This window comes from Rhinatrema bivittatum, chromosome 3 (genome assembly GCF_901001135.1).
Source record: "Rhinatrema bivittatum chromosome 3, aRhiBiv1.1, whole genome shotgun sequence".
In the NCBI taxonomy this organism is placed as follows: Eukaryota; Metazoa; Chordata; class Amphibia; order Gymnophiona; family Rhinatrematidae; genus Rhinatrema; species Rhinatrema bivittatum.
In genome coordinates, this window is record NC_042617.1 from 494,595,212 (window position 1) to 494,614,933 (window position 19,722).

General features: G+C 44.3%; 1 protein-coding gene across 1 annotated transcript in view; it reads right to left on the reverse strand.

Moving 5' to 3' along the window:
• The window catches only part of LOC115088630 (cysteine-rich venom protein-like), an 82,851-nt gene that overhangs the window by 7,307 nt on the left and 55,822 nt on the right, over positions 1-19,722 (reverse strand). The window contains exons 4-6 of the mRNA XM_029596891.1: positions 19,029-19,174; positions 17,578-17,672; positions 9,827-9,915 (exon numbers count right to left, since the gene is read on the reverse strand). Of these exons, the coding sequence (XP_029452751.1) occupies positions 9,827-9,915; positions 17,578-17,672; positions 19,029-19,174 (330 nt within the window). The remainder of the gene's footprint in view (positions 1-9,826; positions 9,916-17,577; positions 17,673-19,028; positions 19,175-19,722) is intronic.

Consider the following 19,722-nt stretch of genomic DNA (forward strand, 5'->3'; position numbering starts at 1 on the left):
ACCACCCGAGTTATGCTCGGTTTTTTTATGAATTTTGACACACTGAGCTCAAAAGGTTGGCCATCACTGATGTAGAGGCTGATGAGGAAAAAGAAAAATTGCTAAATACATATTTCTGTTCGATGTTCACTGTAGAAGGGCCTGGATCAGAGCCATATAAAAAACAAACAAAAAAGATTGGAAGTGAGGTAAACCTCATATCGATTTTCAGAACAGAATGTTCGAGGGAAGCTAACTAAACTTAAAGTAGATAAAATGGTTAGGCTGGATGGGATACATCTTGTCTACTAAGGGACCTTAGAGATATCTTAGAAGTTCCTCTGTCTGTCTGTTACCCAGAGAGTCACTGGCTCTCCCAGCACCTCCTTGCTTCAACGGGGATCCATGCCTCTGTCAAGGTGTCCTCAACCACTGCTTCATGCAATTTGCACTGCAACCCTCCTTATTCCTGAAGGAGACCATGAAAGTGACTTTCATCCTTTCTCGCTTAGAAGGAAAGGCTCTAGCATGGGCTTCCCCGTTATGGGAATGTTCCGACCCATGCTCTCCCAGCTGTCACAGTTATTCCTTGTATTCAAGCAAACCTTTGGAGACCCGGGCCATCAAGCAGTAACCAGCCATAACCTTCACCACCTCCGTCAAGGGTTGAAAACCCTCACCTAGTTCACGGTGGAATTCAGGACCCTGGCTACTGAGCTCAAGTGGCAAGAAGATTGCCTGCAAGCCATCTTCCTAGATGGTCTCTCCAGCGCTCTCAAAGATGAAGTCACAGTCTGTGAGACTCCCAAGTCTCTAGAGGACCTGATCTCCCTAACCGGGAAGATTGTTCACCGACTCCGGCAATGGCACCTAGAAGTATAGGCCTCTCGATCTCCTAATCCACGCCCTAAACGTGCTGAAAGCCCTCCATCTAAGGCTTTATTGGCATCACCGCCTCCTGCTGAAGAAATAATGCAGGGCAACCATGGGCGACTATCTCCGACTGAACACCTTCGGCGGAGAAAGGAACGTCTCTGCCTTTACTGTGGTGCCTATGGACATCTTCAGCAGTCCTGCCCGGTTCGACCAGGAAACTGCAACACCTGAGCCTTGCGGGGGTCCCGAGCTTGGGTGCTACTGTCACCAGCCCCCAACTTCTACTTCCAGTCTCCCTTGGTATCGAGTCTCGTTCCTTTGCCACCACTGCCCTCGTCGATACTGGGGCAAGTGGCAGCTTCATCATGGATGACATTGTCAAGCTCCTGAACATTCCTCTGTAGCCCCTAGAGGTGTTTCTCTGCATCGCGTCCATCCAAGAGGAACATCTCCCAGAACACATCACCGACCAAACGGCGGCCGTCCACCTCACCGTGGGAACTCTCCACGAGGAAGAGATGTCTTTCTACGTTCTGAAACATTCCACTCATTCAGTAATTCTGGGGCTGCCATGGTTCCAGGTTCACAGACCTCAATTCAATTGGCATTCCCTGCAGTTGGTGCAATGGGGTCCCAAGTGCCAGAAGACCTGTTAAAGGCAAGTTTCTCCAGTGGTAACCGTCCTAAAGTCCACCACCCTCACCAGGTTGCCAACCCAGTATGCTGAGTTTGAGGATGTTTTCTCAAAGCACAAGGCAGACACAATACCTCCACTTCACAAACTGAATTGCCCTATAGAGCTTCTGCCTGGCACGATGACTCCCAAGGGCAGAACCTATCCATTGTTATATCCAGAAACCTTAGCCATGTCTGAGTACATTAAAGAAAACCTAGAAAAAGAGTTTATTAGACCCTCTGACTCTCCCGCAGGAGTGGGTTTTTTCTTTGTTAAGAAAAAGGAAAGAGGATTGCACCCTTGCATTGATTACAGAGGGTTTAACACTATAACCTGAAAAGATTGCTACCCGTTGCCCCCTTATCAGCGAGCTGTTTGACCGCCTCCAAGGGGTGTGGGTCTTCATGAAGTTGGAACTATGGGGAACGTACAATCTTGAGCGCATCCAACTGGAAGATATTTGGAAGACCGCGTTCAACACTAGGGATGGCCACTATGAGTAAATCGTGATGCCTTTCAGCCTCTGTAATGCCCCCACAGTCTTTCAACGTCTTATGAATGAAATTTTCCGAGATCTCCATTCATTTGTGGTCATATACATGGACTACATCTTGATCTTCTCAAAGTATCTAGACTCACATCGTGCTCATGTCAAGACCGTACTTCAATGCCTGAGAGAGAACCAACTCTACACCAAATTGGAATAATGCATCTTTGAGCAAAACCGCCTGCCCTTCCTAGGGTATATCATCTCCGAGGATTCTCTATGGACCCAGAAAAGCTTCAAGGCATTCGTGATTGGCCCCAGCCAGTTGATCTCCATGCCTTGCAATAATTCCTAGGCTTCACGAATAGAAGCTTTATTGCCAAGTATTCTACCCTAGCTGCTCCACTCACCATCATGACAAAAAAAGGGGCTAACACCCATGTTTGGACTCCCAAAGTGCAAGTTGCCTTTCACGCGCTGAAAGAGGCCTTCTCCTCCAGCCCATGCCTGCGACATCCAGACCCAAGACGTCCATTCATCGTTGAAGTCGATGCGTCTGCTATTGGAGCTGGAGTGCTACTAAGCCACTTTCTCCCAAGGGTACTTTGATAACATGCTCATTTTATTCACACAAACTCTCGCCTACAGAACAGAACTATACAGTCAAAGATCGGGAACTCCTGGCCATCAAGTTGGCCCTCCAAGTATGGCGCCCATGGTTGGAAGGGGTGCAACACAAATTTACCATCTTCACTGATCATAAAATTCTCGAACACTTAAAAGAAGCACAACTGTTGAATCCGAGGCAAGCCTGATGGGCACTGTTCTTCGAATCATTTAATTTTGAACTACACTACCAACCGGCCTCAAAAAACCTCCGCACAGATGCACTTTCCAGATCCTTTGAACCAGAAGATATCTCAGATGTCCCAAGACATATTATCGATCCAGCCTGTGTAGCTCTTGCAGTGACTACCACGGTACCCGCTGGAAAGACCATTGTCCCACGCCAATTATGTGAGCATGTACTCCACTGGGCCCATGATTCAAAGTTGGCAGGACATCCTGGCCGAACGAGAACCCTCGAGATGTTGCCCAGTATGGTGAAGGACTCCCACAACTACGTTGATTCATGCTCCATCTGTGGACAACAGAAACCCCCAACGGGGCGACCATGGGGTCTCCTCCAGCCACTTCCAACTCCCACCAAACCCTGGTCAAGTATATCGATGGATTTCATCACGGACTTACCACCGTCTCAAAACAACATCGTGATCTGGGTGGTCATTGACCGCTTTTCTAAAATGGGTCATTTCATCCCTCTGTGAGGCCTCCTATCGGCCCCAGAACTGGCCAAACTATTCCTGAAGCATATCTTCCGCCTCCACGGCCTCACAAAAGAGATTATCTCAGACCGAAGACCACAGTTCGCCACAAGGTACTGGCGCTCCTTATGTAAGAAGTTTGATATCACACTGAATTTCATGTCGGCCTATCACCCCCAAGCCAACGGCCAAACAGAGAGAACCAGTTGGACCCTGAAGATCTTCCTCTGTTTATATGTGAATGATCAACAGAACAACTGGTCTGTCCTGCTGTCCTGGGAGGAGTTTATTTATTTATTTATTTATTTAAAGGCTTTTATATACTGGAGTTCATGTACTACTTCGGTTTACACAGAACCAACATTGGAAAATTACATCAAACAAGTGGGTATAAAATAACAAGGCTAACTTTGTAGGAACTTAGAGCTTGAGGTAAAGGAGAGAACAGGACCAAGTGGTAACAGATCAATGTAAATAGCTAAATAATAAATACAAATTCTTACAATGAATACAAATGCTTACAGATTACAGTCTTCAAAATCTAAGTTTACATCTTCAGAATAATGTTTAAATCTACAAGAACTAACGGTTACATCTTCAAGGTTTGTAGACTTCAAAGCTGAGGTTACATCTGACTTAAAAGGTATTGGTGTAGCATGCTGTAAATTTAACGATTGGGAATATGAGACCAAGAAATACAATTAAGAGTTGCGGCATCAGACATCTGGTTAACGTGATTATGAAATGCGTGAATGAGTCTAGTTCTGGGACGTGGCTCTGAGCGAAAACTTTAAGTGAAGGCTTTTGTAAAGAGCCAGGTTTTGAGTTTCTTTTTGAATGTTCGAGTACAGGTTTCAAGACGAATGTCCGTGGGGAGGGCATTCCAATGGAGGGGGATGGCAGTCGAGAATGCACGTTTCTTGAGTGAGGACTTGGCTGAAGGTACGTGTAAGGTGCCTAAGTAACTGGTTCTGATTGGTCTTGATGATGCATGTGGACGAAGTGGACAGCTTAGATCAAGCGATGTTTGGGAATGGATGGTCTTGTGTGTTATAGTTAGCACTTTGAAAATGATTCTGGATCTGATAGGGAGCCAGTGTAAGTTTTTTAGTATGGGTGTTATGTGTTCAACTCTGCTGGTGTTAGTAAGAATCCTGGCAGCGGAGTTCTGCAACATTTGTAGAGGTTTGGTGGTGATGGCTGGAAGGCCTATAAGCAGAGAGTTGCAGTAATCGATTTTAGAAAATAGAATTGTTTGGAGGACTGTTCTAACGTCCTGAAAATGTAGGAGAGGTTTCAACTTTTTCAGAATGTGTAGTTTGTAATAGCATTCTTTCGTTGTGTTCTTGACAAATTCTTTGAGGTTCAGCCTATTGTCTAAGGTAACCCCAAGGTCTCTTACTTGAGTGGAATTGATCATTGGAGGTGTGGTTAGGTTGTTGGTAGGCTGAAGATTCTCATCTGGAGTGATTAGCAAAAGTTCCGTTTTTGACGTATTAATGTTTAAATGTTTAAAGTTGAGTTGTCGCATAATACCCACATCTCTGCTGCCACCGAAGTATCAACATTCTCTGTGGTGTTTGGCCAACAACCACATTTACCGCTGCCAGTACCTTTCTCTGTTCCATCACCAGCTGCTCAATTCACGGCCCACACCATTTGTCGTGTGTGGAACCAAGTGAAGGAATGGATCAACCAGGCTGCCGAACGTTCCAAGTGCATTTCAGATGCTCCACTCTTCCGAACCGGCCAGAAAGTGTGGCTAAGCACCCTACATATAAGGCTGCAACTCCCTTCACATCGACTGGAATCCAAGTACATTGGTCCATTCCCGGTCCTCCAAAGAGTGGGAGCAGTTTCTTACCAACTGCAATTTCCACGTGCCATGTGTATTCACAATCCCTTCCACATCTCCCTGCTGAAGCCGCTAGTCCTATCCTGGCCCTCTTGCAGAGATCCCGCACCTCTTTGGATCTCCATGGAACCAGACTCCACTCTTCAGGTAAGAGAAGTCCTCGATGTCCATTGGCGTCGAGGACAATGGGAATATCTCTTGGCCTGGGAGGGCTATGGGGCTGAGGAGAATTCATGGGAGTCATCCCATAACATTCTGGACAAGGAGCTCCTCAGGGCCTTCCATAGGCCTCACCCTGAGAAACCTCACCCGCTAAGAGGGAGGCCTAAAATGGGGGTTACTGTTGCGCCCCATCTGAGCTTGGCCCACGCACGGGCCTGCTCACCTCTCCAACTTCCCTGCAGGTCCAGGGTCGACCTCTCCAGCAACAGCCGCAAGCTCCTCCAGGCCTTGGCGTCCCGCAGCAGCGGTCGCTGGGCCTTCCTCAGTGCACCATGCCTCATGGTGGGGCTTGGCATCCTCCGTGGTGTCAGACTCACCCCTTGGCATGCGCGTGCAGACCGCCCGGTTCCTTAATGGGCCAGGGGCAGGTCCTAGCTCCACAGCGCGTCCTCATTGAATGCAGTACTAAAGGAAGTGCCTGCTTCACTTCCTTGCCTTGGCAATCGGGTCAACACCAGGTGTGTACTAGTTTGCCTCCGTGTCTCATTGCTGTTCCAGTCTTGTTCCAGTCTTGTTCCAGTCCTGTTCCAGTGTCCATCTGTTCTACGTTTCCATAGGTAGTATCCCTTGGACTGACTCTCTGGTACTGACCTCTGCCTGTTCTTGACTATGTTGATCGCTGCCTGGATACTGACCTCTGCCTGCTTGTGACTATGCTGATCACTGCCCGGATACTGACCCCTGCCTGTCTACTCGACCACATCTTACCTCTGGAACCTGACCTCTGCTTTGGCTGACTACTCTCAGACTGACGTTTGGAACTTAACCTCTGCTACTACTGATTCTGGCATTACTCCTAGCCTTGTCATCTGAGACACTGTTCTGGCCTTCTCTGATCCCTCAGACCTCCAGCTTTGACGTCGACTACGCACCCTTGATCCTGGTGGGCACACCATTGAACTTCCTTCTGGGAGACCCTGTGAGGCCCACCTAAGTCCAAGCGGCCCAGGTCCCCAAGGGCTCCACCCCGGGGGGACTGCGGGCTTCCAGTGGTGAAGCTCCAGCTAGCCTATGTTTCCTCCTGTGCTCCGCCTTCTGATGGCAGGAGCTTCCTGAGTCCGACCAGGGAGCCTACCAACACTGCTCCAGATCAAGGGTCCACTTCCAAGCACAACAATAATGCTAAATTAATTGGATGGATGGACAGACTGCATGGGCCATATGATCTTTTTCTGCCATCATGATTCTATGTGCTAAGGTACAGACGGTCCCTCTAATTTTTTTAATGGACTAACGCACCAAGTCTGCTTTGAAAATTAGAGTTCCATGTATACTGTTATAAAATTGGGCTCTGAATGCTCTATCAGTAAGGGTAAATAAAGCACACTTGTGTCTAACAGTACATGATATTTTTTTTTTTTTTTAGTGTGACTAGGACAGAAACCAGAATACCTATATGACTAATGTATACAGTAATTATTCGAATGAAAGCCTGCAGTTCATTCTCTAAGGACCTTGAGAGATAATTATGGTTTTTGGCACCTAGAGGTCGATATTTGCTCAGTTTTAATTGCTACTCAAGTCAAAATATGATAGCCTTAATATGGTAAGGAAGCAATTCTGCCAATTCCATGTTTATCTAAAATGATTTTGTTTCAGGAAACAAAAATAATTGTGGTTATTGATAAACCAAATTAGCATTGAGAAAATAGCCAGCAGATGCATTTTTTTTCTCTTTCACCTCTGTTTTTTTAAACCTGTCACGCCCCTCATAGCTGAAATAGAAAATATGCTCATGGGCTAATCAGATCGTAATTGCTGATGGTAGTTGGCTTTGTGTAACAGGCATAATAAGGCCATTTGCTTGGATGCAAGTTCATTTAACAGGAAGGACTTTTTTTTCTAAAGCTGGACCATTGTATTCATTTTATCCAGTGGTATTGTGTCTCACATGGACAATTTGCCCTTTGTACATGTGAAACAAGCTGCAAATTTTTGGGGCTTCACAAGAAGAAAAATCATGCACGTAGTTCTCTACATACTAAAATAGCTTTTTAAAAATTGATTCTTAATGAGCTGCTGCAAAGCAAAATCATGGAAAGTGGCTCATTAAGGTTAATTCTGCAAAAATATGAACTTGAAAATGCTTTGTAGGTGAGTTTTCACAGAAAGGATAGCTACACTTTTACAAGGTCACCCATTAGAAAATATATGCATCTAACTTTTCTACCAAGATCTTTTGCAAATGAAAATTGTAATTTCTGAGCAAAAAAAACATGCAGCATAATCTATTGGCCTTTTTAGAGACTTACAGAACAAGAAACACTGGGGACCTAATAAAATGAATAACCCCCCTATTTCCCCAATTCAACTCTGCATGTATATATTTGAAGTGCTTCAGATGCTGGAGTACTATTTTTCCTGAAGTGGAAAATATATATACACACACACACATCTACACACCATACAACCTGGATCCATTAGTGTTTTATGACTATAAGACAAATTAAACAAAAGCTAAAGTGAAACAATAACATTACATTCTCTTGTATTATGTTCAGCGGGACTAGTTTGAACCCTATTATTATTTTGTTGCAACCACTTTGAGATAAACTAGCTTGATACTTTGATAAATGTGAATCATTTTTCTGATGATTGAAAATATCGTACGATATTTTCAAAGTCGTCAGAAATTGGGGGCTCCCCGAAACCAATAAGAAAACCCCACAAAATTGTTCCTGGGTTTCTCTTATCATTTTGGGGGTGGGCGGGAAAAATGGCACACAGAAACAACCCCTAAACCCACCCCGACCCTTTAAAACCCTTTAAAACAGCTCCCTTAGCTTCCCCCACCCTCCCGACCCCCCAAAAACGTTTTAAAATTACCTGGTGGTCCCGGGAGTGATCTCCCGCTCTCGGGTCATCGGCTGCCACTACTAAAAATGCAGCGGGCCATCCAGTGCTCCTACCATCTGACAAGGGCCGGCCAATGGCACGGATACTCTGTCACATGGTAAGGGCAAAGGGCCATCAGCGCCGACGGTCCGAGAGCGGGAGATCGCTCCCGGGACACCCACTGGACCACCAGGTAATTTTAAAATGTTTTGGGCGGGGGGTCAGGAGGGTGGGGGAAGCTAAATGAGCTGTTTTAAAGGGTCGGGTGAGTTTTTTGTTTATCGGCTCGGGCGCAGCCGATAAAAAAAAAACCCGATCAGGCCGCACAAAAAAATTCACGATGTGAATCGGAACCGATTCCGGTTCCGATTCACATCTCTATTACATAGAGATGTTTGCCAGATAAGAACATAAGAATATAAGAAAATGCCATACTGGGTCAGACCAAGGGTCCATCAAGCCCAGCATCCTGTTTCCAACAGTGGCCAATCCAGGCCATAAGAACCTGGCAAGTACCCAAAAACTAAGTCTATTCCATGTTTCCATGTTACCATTGCTAATGGCAGTGGCTATTCTCTAAGTGAACTTAATAGCAGGTAATGGACTTCTCCACCAAGAACTTATCCAATCCTTTTTTAAACACAGCTATTCTAACTGCACTAACCACATTCTCAGGCAACAAATTCCAGAGTTTAATTGTGCGTTGAGTAAAAAAGAACTTTCTCCGATTAGTTTTAAATGTGCCCCATGCTAACTTCATGGAGTGCCCCCTAGTCTTTCTACTATCCGAAAGAGTAAATAACCGATTCACATCTACCAGTTCTAGACCTCTCATGATTTTAAACACCTCTATCATATCCCCCCTCAGTCGTCTCTTCTCCAAGCTGAAAAGTCCTAACCTCTTTAGTCTTTCCTCATAGGGGAGTTGTTCCATTCCCCTTATCATTTTGGTAGCCCTTCTCTGTACCTTCTCCATCGCAATTATATCTTTTTTGAGATGTGCATGCTTTATCAAATAAAGGAGGCCTGGGAAGTCAAGTGCTACTATTATATTGTATATAAGCAAAATGACTTTCCAAATAAATAATCTGGAATATTACTCTGATTTAAAAAATGGCTTGCTATTCATTTTCAGACATGTAAGATTGAGAAGGCCATAATCAATTTTTGACAGGCTATATGCACAAAACCTTTCTTTGGTGTAACATTTATAAACAGTTCAAATTTGTGTGCTACAGCCAGTAAAATGCAAATAAGATCAGAATTTATTGAATGAGCTATGTTGTTCTGTGTGTGCTGGGTTTGCAACCTGCATGCGTGCACAGTTTAGAGGGAACAGTGGCCACATGCATTGATAAAATTGTTAGAAACATATTTTAGCATGAAATGATGTATATTGTTCTTTGATATATCACATTGAATTAATTTATTTGGAAGTCCTTGTTCTAACATTCAACTTTATTAACATGAGACATGGTCAAAAATATCATGAGAGGGTTGCAATTGCATATTCCAATATAATGCAGATCAATTTTCAGTTATCATGCTATATGTTTCTTTTGGAAACTTACTACATAATCCGTTGTCACAAGCATTAGGACAATCTCCGCATGGCTTTCCTGTCTTGTAAGGCATGTTCAATGTTTGTTGTTTATTTCCTCTGTAATTACGAAAATGTATATGCATTAAACTGAAGAAGACATTTTATTTGAATATAAGTAATTAGTTATCTAAAACTTAGAGCATTTTCTGAGCTTTAAAGGCCTTGTCTTGTGGTTGCCAGTTTTGTTTTGAGGTTTTCCTTCCAAATACTGGATACATTAAACTATGTTTAAATTTTAAGATCTCAAAAAATAACGTATAGGCAACATAGCTGCAGGCAAGAAGAGGGCAATATTCGGCATTAATTTAGCAGCAGCTGAAAATCCAACCCCACTGAACCACCATTACTTAGCTAGTTACTTATTTGGATAACTAGTTATTCAGCTAAGTGGCAGGTGGGGTGAGGCACTCCAAAGAGGAGCCAGCTTAACCAGATAAGTTATCTAGCTAACTCGGATATTTAGAGTTAGCAGGATAACCTATCCAGCTAAGTCTGGCCAGCTGGATATATTCAGGAAATTGCTGACAACCCCCAATCCATTTACACCATTTCAGGATGTTTAAGAAGAGACAATCTCTGCACCACCTAGACCAATATTTGAATGAATTATCGAAGAAAGGAAATGGTTATTTAGTACCTGCTGAAAGACATTGATTAATATGTAAAAATAAAGACAACTGAAACTTACTAGTGAAATGGTTCCATGTTGTATTACCCAGCAATACACAAAGTAAAAGTAACAACAGAGACAGTAAGTAGAACACAGTGAAATATAACAATCAGCCACAAGGTGGTATCAAGCTATGTTAACATATGTAACATCTCCCTTTTCTTTCTTCAGTACATGCACAACTTTCTATTATAAAATGTTGTACAGATTAAGGGCCTTAATTAAGGGTTTTATTTGAGAAAATGCACTTACTTGAGTAATTGGGCTTTTGAAAATTGCTCCAATATATGCCATTGAACTATGTATATGATTTACTCGAGTAAGTGCACTTTTCTTAAGTAAACTGGCTTTTGAAAATTGCTGCGATAGCATGTTACTTTTACACGCATAACTCCTTTGAAAATTAACCCCTAAGTCTCTTAGTAGCAGTGTTTCCCATCCCTTTCCTGGAGGCATATCTAACCAGTCAGGTTTTCAGGTTATCCACAGCAAATATGGATGAGCTATGTTTGTATACATTGGAGACCCAGGATATGCAAATCTAGCTCATGCATTTTCATTGTGGCAATACTGAAAACCCGACTGGATAGATGTGCCTCCAGGAGAGGGCTGGGAAACACTGTCTTCGAAAGCTTTGAGTTTCTACCACTGGTAGTGTAGACAGAGCTTATCAAATATGCAACTGCTGATCTCTGCCTGGCATCAATGGGCTGTTCTCTCTCTTGGCGATCATGCTGAACCCAAATGTCTAACAGGTGCGCCTACTTGCTCAGAGGTCCCATCAATACAGTTCCTCACAGATCATTTATTCTTCATGCTTAGGTATGTACTTGCATAAGAGGAATTGATTGGCCCTTCAATTGAATCATGTGTGTACAGTTCACAGAAACTTTGAGAAGCTGGCTGTACAGCCACTCATAGTTCCTCTCGATTATGGTGACAAGAAGTTCCTTCAACATCCACTAGATATGAGTGGGATCTATGCAAGGAACCAGCCTCCAACAGCTCATTTAATCTCCCTGTAATGATTTCATGTGGATTGTCTCATCAATATTCAACTCAGGAAAATCCATAGCTGATAGCCTAACTTAAAAACTTGCATCTTGTGTCACAGCCTTTTCAATACACCTTGTATCAAACAGGGCTCAAATAGTTTACTGGTTACTGGTAATGATGTCTTCTTGAAAGCATACAATAGGGATGTGCAGCAGGGACAGATTCGCCAATTCAGTATTCGTATTCGTTGGGACCCAAATCCGTTGCATCCATTCTCAGGGAACCCCAATCCATTCATTAGTTACATATGTATTTGTTTCCCAAAAAAAAAACTTCATCCCAACCCTTTAAATGTAATTAACTACAACCCCCCCATCCTCCTGATGCCCCCCCCCCCCCCAAGACTTGCCAAAAATCCATGGTGGTCCAGCGGGGGTCCTGGAGCGATCTCCTGCACTCGGGCTGTCGGCCTGCCGGTATTCAAAATGGCGCCGATAGCCTTTGCCCTTACTATGTCACAGAAACATATAGAAAACATACATAGAAACATAGAAGTGACGGCAGAAGAAGACCAACGGCCCATCCAGTCTGCCCAGCAAGCTACGCAGTTTATCCATTTTTTTCCCCCCTTTTTCTCCCTCCCACCCGTCTCTATTGGCTTCCAGCACCCTCCGGCCCCAATTCCCTTCCACCCCTCCACCAATGCAGAGAGCAGCGCCATCCTAGTGAACATCCAGCTCAATCAGGGGTAGCAACTGCCGCAACAAGCAGACCACACCCCTGCCCCTTACCCACCCCTGTTTTGTTTGCTTGTTTTTTTTTTGTTTTTTTTTTTGAGATGGCAGCCCTCCATCCTTCCGCTCCGTGAAGGTGGAACACCAACCACTGGCCACTGGCATCCCGCTCCGTGAATGCCTCTGTGGCTACTGCCGCTCCGTGCAGTGTTTTGTTGCATGAAAGTGGAACACCAACTACTGGCCACTGGCATCCCGCTCCGTGAATGCCTCAGTGGCTACTGTCGCTCCGTGCAGTGTTTTGCTGCCTGAAGGTGGAACACCAACTACTGGCCACTGGCATCTCGCTCTGTGAATGCCTCAGTGGCTACTGCCGCTCCGTGCAGTGTTTTGCTGCCTGAAGGTGGAACACCAACTACTGGCCACTGGCATCCCGCTCCGTGAATTGCCTCAGTGGCTACTGCCCGCTCCGTGCAGTGTTTGGCTGCCTCCTCTTTATTTATGCCCACTAGACTTGATGGATCCACAGTGTTTATCCCACGCCCCTTTGAAGTCTTCACAGTTTTAGACTTCACCACTTCCTCCGGAAGGGCATTCCAGGCATCCACCACCCTTTCCGTGAAGAAATACTTCTGACATTGGTTCTTAGTCTTCCTCCCTGGAGCCTCAGCTCGTGACCTCTGGTTCTGCTGATTTTTTTCCTACGGAAAAGGTTTGTCGTTGTCTTTGGATCATTAAGTTTTTCAAGTATCTGAAAGTCTGAATCATATCACCCTGCTCCTCCTTCCTCCAGGGTATACATATTTAGATTCTTCAATCTCTTCCTCGTACGTCATCCAATTGAAGATCCTCCACCTTCCTGGTCGCCCCTTCTCTGTAACGCTTCCATCTTGTCTTTGTCTCTTTGTAGATACGGTCTCCAGAACTGACACAGTACTCCAGGTGAGGCCTCACCAGGACCTGTACAAGGGGATAATCACTTCCCTTTTTCTTACTCGATATTCCTCTCTCTATGCAGCCAGCATTCTTCTGCCTTTGCTATCGCCTCTTGTCGCATTGTGTTCGCAGACTTCATATCATTAGACACTCTCACCCAAGGTCCTTCTCCTGCTCATCAGCCTTTTCCCCCCCCCCCCCCCCCCCATTGAATACAGTTCATTCAGATTTCCACTCCCCATATGCATTACTTTGCATTGGTCGGCCCCTGTCACATGGTAGGAGCACCATGTTGGGCTCCTACCATGTGACAGGGGCCAACTCCTGCCCACCCCCCCAAAGACTTGCCAAAGGTCCCTGGTGTCCCAGTGCCATTGGTCGGCCCCTGTGACATAGTAAGCGCAAAGGCTATCGGCACCATTTTGAATACTGGCAGCCGACGGCCTGAGTGCAGTATATTGCTCCAAGACCCCTGCTGGACCACCACAGACTTTTGGCAAGTCTTGGGGGGTCAGGAGCATTACAGAGAATGGTTACTCTGGTGGTTCTGGATTTCAGCTTTCTACCCTAAGAGCCTAATTTGGCTTCCAGAACCTCCTTCCCATATTTTCCTATGTTGTTGGTGCTCATATATACTATGTCAGCTGGCTCCTCACCAACACTGTCTAAAATCCTATCTAGGTGATGCATGAGGTCTGCCACTTTCGCACCAGGTAGGCACGTTACCAGGTGATTCTCATGCCCACCGGCCACCCAGATATCTACATTCCTAATAATCGAATCACCAACTATGACGGCCAACCTGACCCTTACCTCCTTGGCAGAAGCCATGGGAAACACATCCTCAGTGCAAGAACACAATGTACCACCTGGAGATAAGGTCCTTGCTACAGGATCATTTCCTGCTGCACCAGGTTGATGCTCCCCGATCTGAGACTTTCCTCCTCCAAGGCAGCACCAGGAATGCCAGCCTGGAGTTGGGACTTGGCTACTATGTCCATGAAGATCTCATCTATATACCTCTCTGTCCACCTCAGTTCCTGCAGGTATGCCACTCTAGCCTCCAGAGATTGGACTCATTCTCTGAGAGACTGGAGCTCTTTGTATCACATGCACACGTACAACTTCTCAACGGCAGGTAAAAAATCATACATGTGACACTCAATGCAAAAGACTGTGTGTCCCCCCTCTTGCTGTTGGACTACTGCCTTCATCTTAAATTTGCTCAGTTCTTAGTTAAGTTTTAGGTTGCTGTGGATGGGGGACTGCATACAATTAGGGTCCTTTAAATGTATTAGTGTATTTACTATATCTTTGGTGTTGCGTTTGGAGGTGGACCCTTGTCCTGGAGCAGTAGAGAAAGGCTTACTGGTAGGGACCAGGAAGCACCTGCCCCCAGGGGGCGGAGCACAAGAGGAAGACAGAGGCTAGGATGAGCTTTCACCACTGGAAGCCCGCAGTCCCCCCCAGGTGGAGCTCGTAGGGAACCTGGCCACTTGGACTTAGGTGGGCCTCGCAGGGTCTCCCGGAGAGGTAGTAGAGAGGCGTGTGCACATGCAGCAAGGGAGCGCAGTTATCACTAGACTGTAGACCTGGAGAACCAAGGAAGGCGATGACAAGGCAAGGCGATGACAAGGCAAGGGATAAGCCAGAATCAGAGACGTGGGTCAATGGCAGACCAGGGTCAGTTCCAATCATCAGTCCGAGGAATAGTCGATGAAGCAAGGGTCAGGGTTCCAGAGGTCAGATGAGGACACAAGGCAGGCAGAGGTCAAGATCCAGACAGCTAGCAGAATGACCAAGGAACAGGAAGAGGTCAATTCCAGAGAGTCAGTCCGGAGGTACTACCTGGGGAGACAGATAGACGCTGGAACAGAAGTACGCTGGAACAGGACTGGAACAATAGTATGCTGGAACAGTAGGATGCTGAAACAAGGCTAGAACAAGACTGGAACAAGACTGTGAACGTGGAGGCAAACTAGTACACTTACAATGCTGACCAGATTGCCAATTCAAGGAAGTGCAGGCAGATACTTCCTTATATTGTGCGTTCAATCAGGGCACGCTGTGGAGCTAGGACCCACCCCTGGCCCTACAAGAGGCCAGGCGGTGTGCGCAGTGGACCACTGAGGGCGCCGAACTCCGGCGTGAGGCCTGGTGCACAGTGGAATGCCTGGTGACGACCGCTGCAGGACGCTAAGGCCTGGAGGAGCTCGCAGCTGTCGCAGGGGAGGCTGACCTGTGACCTGCAGAGGAGTTAGCGAGGTGAGCAGGACTGTGTGCGGGCCGGGCACGGATGGGGCATGCAACATATGGTAGTATAGTACAAGGGAATGATCAAACTTTGGATATGGTATGGAGAATTTCTGAGTTTAAGTTAAAAGGCTAATTTATTTTTATTTTTTTAATTTTTTTAATTTTGTTTTTATTTTAATTGTTAAAGTGGCACCTGCCTATAAATTAAAGGATGAGCTAGGAGTGGGTGGGAGAGGGGTGGAGTGGGTGGGAGAGGGGTGGGATGGGTGGGAAATACAAATACACTAAGTTATGTTAGTTGCCTATTTAAAATAAAATTATTCAAATAAAAGTATTCAAATGTAAGTCTTGTTCACTCAGGAGATGGTGACATATGCTCTCATTGGCTATATCAAGGACTAGATTATTCTGAATAGGTTCATCATTCAGTAGGCTACATTCACATTGCTGTTTTCTATCTCAAACATGTGATAAAGTTGTCAATGGATTCAACTTCCTTTTGTTTATACTGTTAAATATTTATCTTTCATATTTTACATTTTTTAGACTGGTGCCATTTTATTTAGACAGAGCAGGGCCGGGAGCCCAGGAGGAACTCCGGACCCCACTAGCCCACCAGAGGGTTGGGATATGGTGGAGAAAGGTGGTCCTGAGGCCTGACTGGGGGTCCACAGGCCTTGGGGAGGGGGGGGGCTGTTAAAGGCCAGAGAAAGAATATTTTACAAAAGGGCAAGGATGGGAAGAGAGGGGCCTTTGCCTGCAATTTTAATTTTTTAAAAAAATTTATTGCATTAGGGCTGCCTTTAGAGGTGGCAGAAAGGGCAGTGTGATATGGGGGAGTCACTCAAGACGCCTGGGCTTTTTTCATTCTTTGTATGGGGTGCTTTCAGCTGTTAGGACCTCTGAAAAATTGACAGCTCTGAGTTTTGGAGCTGCAATCATGAGTTATTTCTTGAGATGGCTAAGCTGTGGTATTGTGTCATGTGGAACAATGGGCCTTCTCTGAATTTTAAAAGAATGCCCTTATCTTTTTGGAACTGATACTTATTTGTTTCTGCAATTATGTAAAATGTTTGCTTCTATTGAGAGAAGCTCTTAATTAGAATTATAGGGAGGGTAAATATTTAATAGGGGTGGGAAGAAGAAACATTTTCATTTTGCTTTTCATTTGTTTTTCGGCATTTGATATTCCACAAATTTTGTTTCATCAGATGTTTATTTTGTTTATTTAATTAAAAAAATGAAATATGCATTTAAAGAAAAAAAAAAGAAGAAGAAATAGGGCCTCCTGAGGCTTCCCAAGTCCCCCACCCATCCCTCTCAAAGAAATTCCAGGGTCATGAACCTTCCAATCCTCCACTTACCTGGTCTGGGGTGGATCCTAAGCCTAGGGTCAGGCCAAAGTCTGGACCTTGCATACAGCATAGGCTGAGATTGCAGAGACCTACCACAGCGTAGGCCTACACAAGGCTGAGGCTTAAGCCTGGGCCTAAGTGTCAGGATGGTCCTGATGCCTAGGCCTAGGATAAAGCCTTGGTCTTGCATAGGCGTAGGCCATGGTAGGTCACTTTGACCTTGGCCTATGGTCTACACAAGGCCCTGGTTTAAGGCCTGGGCCCAGGCTAGATGCCACAACCCAGTCCAGAGATTGGGTCCCAATACCAGAGCCTCGGCCTGCTCCCAGGCCCTATGCTACAACCCAACCCTGAGGCCTGGTCCCTATTCCAGGGCATCAACCTGCACCCAGGCAGCACACTGTGACCCGACCCTGAGGACAGGTCCTGATGCTGGGGCCTCAGCCTAACCAGGGCCCAGGCCCAATGCCGTGACCCCTTCTGGAGACAGGGTCCCGCTGCCATGGACTTGGCCCAGACCCAAGCCTAGGTCCTATTTATCCGGCTATCTAGCACTAAATGTGTTTTCAGTATGCCGGCAAGAATTATTACAGATCCAAAATTCAAGTGAATTAGCAAAAATATATGTGAAATATTTACCTGAGTTATATTTGACTCTAGTCACTGTTACAAGCATTTCAAATGTGAACAATTTAAAGAAATTGTTAAGAAACTGTTGATAATATAAAATAAATATAAATATAAAATAAATATAATGCTAATTGATACATACGCAGGGCAGTAGTGGCAAACATAATAAAACTGATATTCACTGTTGATGCAGTTGACAACTGCACATCCCACCTCAAAAGAACGGTACCAAACCACCTGTGGGAATAAATATCAATAAATTACATTTTGAAACAAAGATTTCCATAACAAATAATGATATGCAAGTAGCAAAGATATTTCAGATGTGAGCAAAATAAACTTTTGCCATTAGCAAATCCAAAGGTACACTTACCATAATAATGCATTTTTTGTCTCTTTATGTTCATTAGGGTTGTGCATTCTTTTAATTTGTTTCATTTTCATTAGTGTCGGCTAGTTTTTTATTGCCCACTAAATTGAATTAGTGTGCAATAAAAAAATTACTGCGAACTAACTAGAAGTAGTGGAGTAACCTACTGGCTAGAGCAGCAGGCTGACACTAGTCCTCTCTGTTCTCAATCTTATTGCCACTCTTTGTGACCTTGGGCAAGTCTCTTCTCCCTCCATTGCCGCAGGTACAAACTTAGATCATGAGTCCTTCTGGGGACAGGAAAATCACTTACTGCACCTGAATGTAACATGCTTTGAGCCACCAATGTATACAATACATAATAAATAAATAAAATAGAAATAGTGCACACTAAAATAAAAAAATGTTTTTTTTTTACTGCACACACCTATTGATCATGGTTTGATAATATTTTGGGAGTAGGTATCTGTAAATTATTACAACTTGAATCCAGAAATCATGGTAAATCATTCCAGTGACTCATGTCTTCACATGCCTAGTTTATTCATCTCTAGCTGGTTAGTAATCTGCTGCATCATTCTCTCATGATGTGATTACATGAATATTTTTAAAGTATTTAAATGAGCTGCATAGGAATCCTGTTTGCATAAAATATACTAACTGAATTAAAATTAGCAATTTATCAATATTTGCTTTGGTATATTTAAACTGTTATTTTATGCACAACCTATTACATTGTAAAAGTCATTAAGAAGTGGATGTAGAAAATATCGATTTTTTGTTTTATTACTTAATATTGTTTTGCCTGAAAATTTCCTCTTCCTTCATTGGATTTTCAAGGCAATCAAAGTTGATATCTTCTAGGCAGTGGTGCAAAGAACATTCATTCAAATCTACCCAGGGTTTGATAAGGAACTACGGACAGAAGTTCCCTTTGGGACCCTCTATGCAGGCATCCTAAGTCTGGCCATTAGGTATCTGTTGCATGAGGATGGGGCTCCATAGTATCCCCAGCCTTGTCTGGCTCAAGGAGCAGAAGCTAGATGTGGCATTTAAATTCAGGTCTCGAACATGATATGAAGGCAAAAGGGTGGAGCACTGCCACTATGGCATTGGGCTGGTCCAGATTTGTCAGACTTTTAATGTGAGTTATTCCTCCTGATGCTTTACCATAAAATCGACATCCTTTATAAATTAACAGGCTGTACAGTCCCTGTTTATACCTGTAGATAGTGGCCAACCACATCCCCTTCTTGTTTTACACCTTTTCCATATTCAAAATCTGTTTTCTCACTGTAAAATGCTTTAATCACATCTGGCCATGAAGCTAGAAATGTTGACATAAAGAGATTTTCACCACAAGAGAAATCTGAAACAAACAAACAAACAAACCAATATTGAATGAAAAAAAGTACAAAATAAAGTTCACAAAATATTGATTGCAATGATAAATCCATAGTTCTTTGATAACAAACCTAAGTAAACTTAAAATATTTAGACAGAAGCGCTAAGGAGGGTGCGTATTGAATATTAAAAATGTTTTTGAATTTCAATCTATTTGCACAACTTACATTGTATTAGTTTGAATGGTTTTGGACCAGGAAAGAGGTCAAATAAGCAAGCAAAGTGGTCAACAAATTATGCAGAACCAGTCTGAGGCAACAACACTAAACTCAAGCATAAAACCATAATATAGGCACACTCGGTGTCATCTCACTCACCCCAAACAATCAGCCAATTATTAGAGTAGTGGCACAATGGGAACACAGCATTATTAATGTGATCGGGCTTTGTCAGTCACTAATATTTCCCAGTGATTTTCTAGCTAGGGATAGAAGGAGGAGTTTTCTATTTTAGAATTCCTCCCTTTGCTATAACACCACCTTTTTGGGTGTATATAATTCCCTGGAGCCTGTT